Source organism: Centruroides vittatus, unplaced genomic scaffold, assembly GCF_030686945.1.
Source record: "Centruroides vittatus isolate TY-2023 unplaced genomic scaffold, ASM3068694v2 contig_787, whole genome shotgun sequence".
Lineage (NCBI taxonomy): Eukaryota > Metazoa > Arthropoda > Arachnida > Scorpiones > Buthidae > Centruroides > Centruroides vittatus.
The window spans coordinates 296,470-303,227 of NW_027122507.1; the positions used below are offsets into that span (position 1 = coordinate 296,470).

Consider the following 6,758-nt stretch of genomic DNA (forward strand, 5'->3'; position numbering starts at 1 on the left):
TTGTTTACAAATAATAAAACTCTTAGCGCGTTGTTGTCATTAACAGCGGGGAGTGGGTGGCAGCTCATATGACACCCTGTTGCTAAAGCAATAAACTTTCACCGACCTTGACAGACAATCTTACCCGTCTCTAATTACTAAGAATAACAAGTGGGGGAGCAGTTATTTAAACAGTAATAAAACACTTGGCGGTTTATCAAGTGACTTCTCAGATTACCGCAAAAGCAATAAACACTGGAAATTGACACACAATCTCTTCCTCTCCGATTACAAAGAAACCGACGTCAATAGAGATAGTCTATTAAGAAATGGAACCTGATCTGTTTATTTTAAAGCTGTATCGTCTCTAATTACATTGAAATAAACGTAAATAAAACGTAATAAAGAAAAAAAAGTATGAAAATAACAGATTCGATCATAATTTCTGATAATCAGTTGTAAGCACATTTACGCTTTTAAAATAAAAACGGCCGATGCTAAGCATTAGAAAAGCAATGAGCGATTAGTATTATCAATCTACGGTGCTGTAACGCGTCCCTCCGATCGATTTCTGCGCCCCTGTTGCTCGAAATCGGAGTAATCCACCTGGCGCGTGATTGATGACAGGTAGCACGTTCTTACGTCACGGATGAGCAGCTTCCGTTATTTCAATACCACAATTTTCCCCCCCGAACGAAGTTAGATACATAACCGGCACGACTGTATTGCTAACGGGAAAAGTAATATGTACGTGGGCAAAAGACTACTACACTCCACGTTAATTATTTTGTTAAATTTTTCCAATAGATGACGTTACGTATAAAACCGGCAATCAAATGTGGACGGAAATTAATCGATATATAGAAATTTAATCGATAATTTGTGGTGGAATGGGCGATATTATCTAAGTTAGAGAAACGTAAAGGTAACTGCCGAGTTTGGTAGCAATTGATCGAACGGCCTAGGAGTATACGGCGAACAAACAAACATCCTTATTTATACATACAGACGTAATTATTAAATTATATATATAATGTGTACTCAGAATCGAAGCTAGCGTTTATACTGCCCGGGCAAGACGCATTTGACGTCTCGTATTCCCCTACATAAAATGGAAAAAAATTTGTCTGGAAATGCCATGCAAAGTACAAGTACCGTACCTGGCTCCGTCAATCAATATTCAACTCGCGCCGTGTAATATAAATAAAAATGTAACAATATTTAAAAAATAATACTCCCGAAAACTTTGTACGAATTTATGAAAATTCGCCGACCCGGGCAAATGCCCAGTTTGCCCGTACGTTAGTGCGATCCCGTACGTACTGTAACAACTAAAATGTAAAAAATACAGTCAAATTCCATTGTTGTAGATAATACATAACACGTGGAATAAAAATTATCTTGTAAAAAACCCCGGTTTTATCGTTTCTTAACAAGGAAATGTAAGAGAAAAAAATGACCGTAATCGTTATTGTTCATTAATCATACGTGATAAGAAGACGAACCATTCTAATAAGAGGATTAAAAATTATCATATCTTATCCGTCGGGTCTAATTTCGTGAGTTTGTCAGTTCGACTTTTGTATTTACAACAGAAAAATACCGATAAGCTAAAATAATATTAATTTTTCTCTTCCTCGCGCTAATACCAACCTCTGACGGTAACAATATAGCGCAGTAAAACCTGTCTAAAACGGACTCTCTACAAACGAAATCTACCTTAACGGAAAGAAACGATATTTTACGTAAAATACTCAGTGGCATAGCGTGGGTGTCAGCCGCCCGGGGCGGAGGAAAATTTCGCCGCTCCCTTATTTAGGTATTTTTACAAGATATTATTATTTATTGTGAAATTTTGCCGCCCGGGGCGGGCCGCCCCTGCCGCCCCCACTACGCTACGCCACTGAAAATACTACTATCGGCCGAAAACATCGGAAACGTTCGGGTACCGGTTGTTAAGCGGAAGTTTTCGGCGTAACAGCAACGAAATTCTAAATGCCGATTAACACCCATTTTTGCAAGTTTCTCTTCTCTAAACCGTACAGTTTTGGTCTTTGGACACGTCGTCGATACATAAACTCTTACAATGGAGGAAAAACACTCGTATCAATAAATGTTCTTCTCTTTTTCTATATTAACAGAAGGACGATCCTATATAAAACGAAAATTTCTGGTCCGATTTGTTGCATTCCGCATATGACAGGTTTAACTATTATTTTTGCTAAATTGTTCGAATGTCGAGCTCCTCGGAATTCTCGGAGTAACAGAAAATTTCGGTTTAGAGGGTCGTTCTTTCGCAGACCGAGATTAACTTCTTTTTCGGGCAGTCTTTGCGTCCGGGAGATGCCCTTAGATGAGAGCGTCGGTACACTTTTTGTATTCTTTGAAATATGCGATCGGGACCTCCCGACAAATAGTAAGAAGAGTAAGTTTAAGGCAATCGGTAATAATTTGTTCATCGGATGAACGCGAAAAATTTTTGTTCCGGACAACGTAAAGTTTCGTACAATTATCCAGACGGTGTGTGATTGTGCCGATCTGACCGGGAAAGTAACCGCAATTATCATTACTTTTGATTTTCCGGGTGGAAAGGAAGTGATTTGTAAGGAGTTAGTCCCGGCACGATTGTTTAGTACGTCGATACAGCGATGGGAGATGGTGGGTATGCTAGTACGAGGACGTCGTCGAGCCGAGGTCGGTTAGTGTGTTTCGGATAGTGGATCCGGGTGTCTTCCGCGTTACGATAGTGATCGGAATTAATGATAGTAAGGAGATTTTCGGGGTTACGAAATTAGTGCCGACTGAGTTCGGAGGATTGCTTTTCGCCAGGATGTCCGCATTTTCGTCGATGCGGATACCAAGGTGTGCGGGAGTCCAGACAAAGCGTATGTCTGTGGATGTCGAGAGCCGAGATCAAATATTCAACTCGCCGCTCCTCCTGCCTGTAATTACTTGCCGACATAGTATGAATTTCTATCTCGAAAGAAACAACCTCCAGGAATTTTTTGGGAGTGGCCTCAACATCGGTCGGCCCATTGTGGTCCGGTTAGATTCGTAATTGGATTGCTACAAAGTTCCTCTTAGTGCCCGCGTGGCTGAAAATGAAAAGACATTCGTTTCTCGGACACGATTCCACTTCGTTCTGGAAATACAGCTTTCGCGTTGGTTTATAGTAAAATATAACTTAGAAAATCGCTCCGTTCGAAGAATTTCTCTGTTTAATCAGATTTCTGTTTTAGACAAGCAATAATGCGTTCTAACACGAAATTCTGTTCGCATCGGAAAAACCGAGATTTGACTGTAGTTAAAAGTCCGGCCTTTACACCGAAGACCGAAACCGAAACCGAAACTAAAAGCAAAGTCATTTTGATTTCCATAAAAACCATTTACAAATTGTAAATCAAATTAATTTCGAAGTTTACGTTATTTGTACGAGGCGGTGACGGAACATTTTGCTTTTAACATATACACAGAACACGGAACGGATGATAAATAACGATAAATACGTTTATTTGTTTCGACGCTTTTAGAAATAGAGCCATCGATACCAGGTTTCGATGAAAAATAACAATAATTTCGTGTACCATTTTCAAGAAATTGGTGAAAATTTAATTAATAATTACGAGATAAGAAAAACGATCCTAAGTTCTTGGTATTGTTTATAATATTTTATGTTACGGTAATTAATCATAAGTTACGTTATCAGTTACATCGATCAATCGTTAAAGTCTAAAGTTCGTAATGGCTCTTAACCTCATTTCTGTCAAGGATTATTATTTCATTCTGTAGATAAAGATTTACATTTTTAGACGCTGTTTACAAATATAAACAGATAAATCCGAGCTACGTAATCACTAACAATAACGAAAACTTCCCAGAACTAAAATGTTCTACAGTACGGGAGCTGTACGCTTATAACGACGTTAAAGAATGTTGCAATCATTTCACAAATTCGAAACTGCCAGATAACCAGTTTTAGTAAAGTTGTTAGTAGGAAGTATTCAAAGGATTTAAGGATTTGCCGTATACTGTCAGCGATAAAGAACTCAGATCTGGTAAAACGCTGTTAAAGGGTACGATGCTTACCTCATACCTTTAATAGACACCGTAATCTAGTCGCGAAATATAAACAAACACAAAACGATAATAATCACCGTCAGTTTGTTTTCGAACTTTTTTAAATTGCAAAGTTCGTACAAAAATCTTAACAGATAAGCAGATAACGCTCTGCCCTCGATGAAAGTGTTATCTGCACAATACTATTTTCAATTATAATACCTTGCGAAAGATATTTATCCGTTTTATGAGGTTTAGTTAGTAGGAAAGTAATTAACCCAAGTTAGAAATGGAAAGCGATTTATTGCAACGTTACATAAGCTCGGTGTTTAATGACGATAACGATACGCCAACGACTCTTATCGAGAATAAGAAAAGTATTATTTATTTTAAGAATTCGCGAGATATTTAAACATTTTAAACCGATAAAAGTTATTTTAACTATAAATACTTTCATATAAATATAGATTTTTCAGATCTTTGAAGCGACATCTCCAGCGACGGATCATTCGCCGATTATTGCGGACACTCTGTCGATGCCTATCATCAGCACGAAACCCGTAAGCAAACCCAACAACTGGAACATGCCGGGAAGTTTCGAGTTTTTCTCTTTATGCATAATTTCGAAAAATGTCACGTATAACAGAGTTCCCGTTGCCAAACCATTGAGAACACCCGATATCAGAGCGCCGTTTATCAACAACGATTTTTCTGCTAGGGATGCCGTGACGATACCCAAAGGAGACATGGCGGAGAAAATGATCATGTAGGGTAACAGTACTTTCAGCTTAGTTCCGTCTTCGACCGCCTCGATCCCGATCACTAATGCGATGACGAACTTGTGCATACATATGGCGAAAAGAACGGTCCACGTTTCTCGTTCGGTAACCTGAAGGCCTACGGTGAATCCTTCGAAAAGAGAGTGGAAAGACAAAGCGGTGACAATGAGTAAACCCGCCAACGATAAACCTCTTTTCAATTCGATTATATGACTGTCGTACGAGGCTTTGACGGAAGAGTTGTTGGACGAGTGTTCGTACGGGCAGTCGTTCGAACGATTATCGTTATTTTCAACAGTTCCGTAGTATCGAACGCGTTGCTGGGAACTAAGCAGATCTTTATCGTCCCTTCGAGTTGTATCGGGCCTAGCCGTAGAGATAGGAGTCGATTCTTTAATTCTGCCCGAGTTAATCGTAGATACGATCAGTTTGACTGTCTCTTCGAAAATATACACAAACAAGAAACCACTACAGATTACGAACTGAGGCAGAGGAAACTCGTGTTTGTGTACGTGTAATTTTTCTTCCCGCGCGTCTAGACGACGGTGTCGCTCCTCTATCCGCCAATCGTTGGAAACATTCTCGCTATGGTGCCACCATTCCTCGAACGTTTGGTCCACTTCGGGAAGCAAGTGAAGAAAGCAAACCGAAAAAAGTATTCCACCTCCGACACACATCAGAAAAGAAGTAACGTAGTGGCTCTTCCCGACCACCCAAGAACTTCTGCGAGAGAGTTGCACGACGTTCCGAGATCGAGATCCGATCTTTTTGACCACCAAAGAGGGGAGAATACCGCACAGAAAAGTGCCTACAAGCAACACGAGCAGAGAGACGATCCTGGCCACTTGCAAAGACATGTTCCTTTCTGCAGTCGTACACGTACGCGACTAATCTGTCCGATTACTCGGCGCTGCGCCGTCTGAAGGTCGATCGGTAGATAACGACTCTATTAAACGCTTCTTTGGCCGAAAGTTTTCCAGATTGAAACGAAGATTTTATCTCGGTAAAGTATTGTCAATATTTAAACAATTAAATCAAACAATTAACTCGACAACGAGTTTATATAGTTGGATATATCGTTGTTATATCACGAAATTAAAAGATTCAAAATACTAAAATACCAGCTCACTAGTATACAAAAATATATTCGTTTTGTAAAGACAATTGTACGATTCTCCAATATTTAACGTTTACTTTTAAAAAGAAATGTAAAAACGATAAAATGAATGAAAAGAAGTGTAATATTTTCTAGAAAACAAAAAGTATTTAGAGTTTCGGCCGGTCGAGCTTTGATCTATCGAATAATAAATCACCCCCGACGATTTAGGCCTATCTTCCGACGGAAAGACTCTCGATGTGCAAAATTGTAATCGAGATCTGTAAACTTTCCTACAGTCGATATCGAGCCTTCACTCGCCGACAAAACATTCGAATCGAATAAAACTTATTTTTATAGCTCAAACGATAACTAATAGCAGTATCGTAGCAAAGGAACAGTTCCCTACGCAACGTATTACAATAATTCTCTCGATCGAAGGTAGAAGGGTTCGTGTGTCGAGTGGGTATAACAATTAATTAATAATATAAAACTTATCTTTTAATAAAATGTCGTAACAGATGGCGCCACTCACAATTTTATTTCCAGCTAATGTGTCTCGCTTTTGGTATTCAAATTTGAATATTTTGTTTTTAAACAGAGACATTTCCCGTAATTAAACGAAATTAATCCGTTAACTTCTTATTAATTAAATTTTATATCGTAGCAGAATTGATTATTATCTGATTTCCTTCTCCTTCCCGTCGATCGCCAGCCTTTATCTGCATTTTTATACATTTTATGTCTAATACGATAAATATAAATGTTCTAAAATTAACAAAGTTTTTTTTTTTATGTTTTCGACTGTATGTTGTAGCTTTACAAACGGCCTAATTTTCTGTCTAGTC

At 38.7% G+C, this 6,758-nt stretch overlaps 1 protein-coding gene across 1 annotated transcript; it reads right to left on the reverse strand.

Moving 5' to 3' along the window:
• Positions 1 to 4,393: 4,393 nt before the first annotated feature.
• LOC136981674 (zinc transporter ZIP1-like) lies at positions 4,394 to 5,860 on the reverse strand. The gene has a single exon (XM_067278012.1). The coding sequence runs from the start codon at positions 5,669 to 5,671 to the stop codon at positions 4,541 to 4,543; it is 1,131 nt and encodes a 376-aa protein (XP_067134113.1). The 5' UTR covers positions 5,672 to 5,860; the 3' UTR covers positions 4,394 to 4,540.
• Between the last annotated feature and the right edge of the window lie 898 nt (positions 5,861 to 6,758).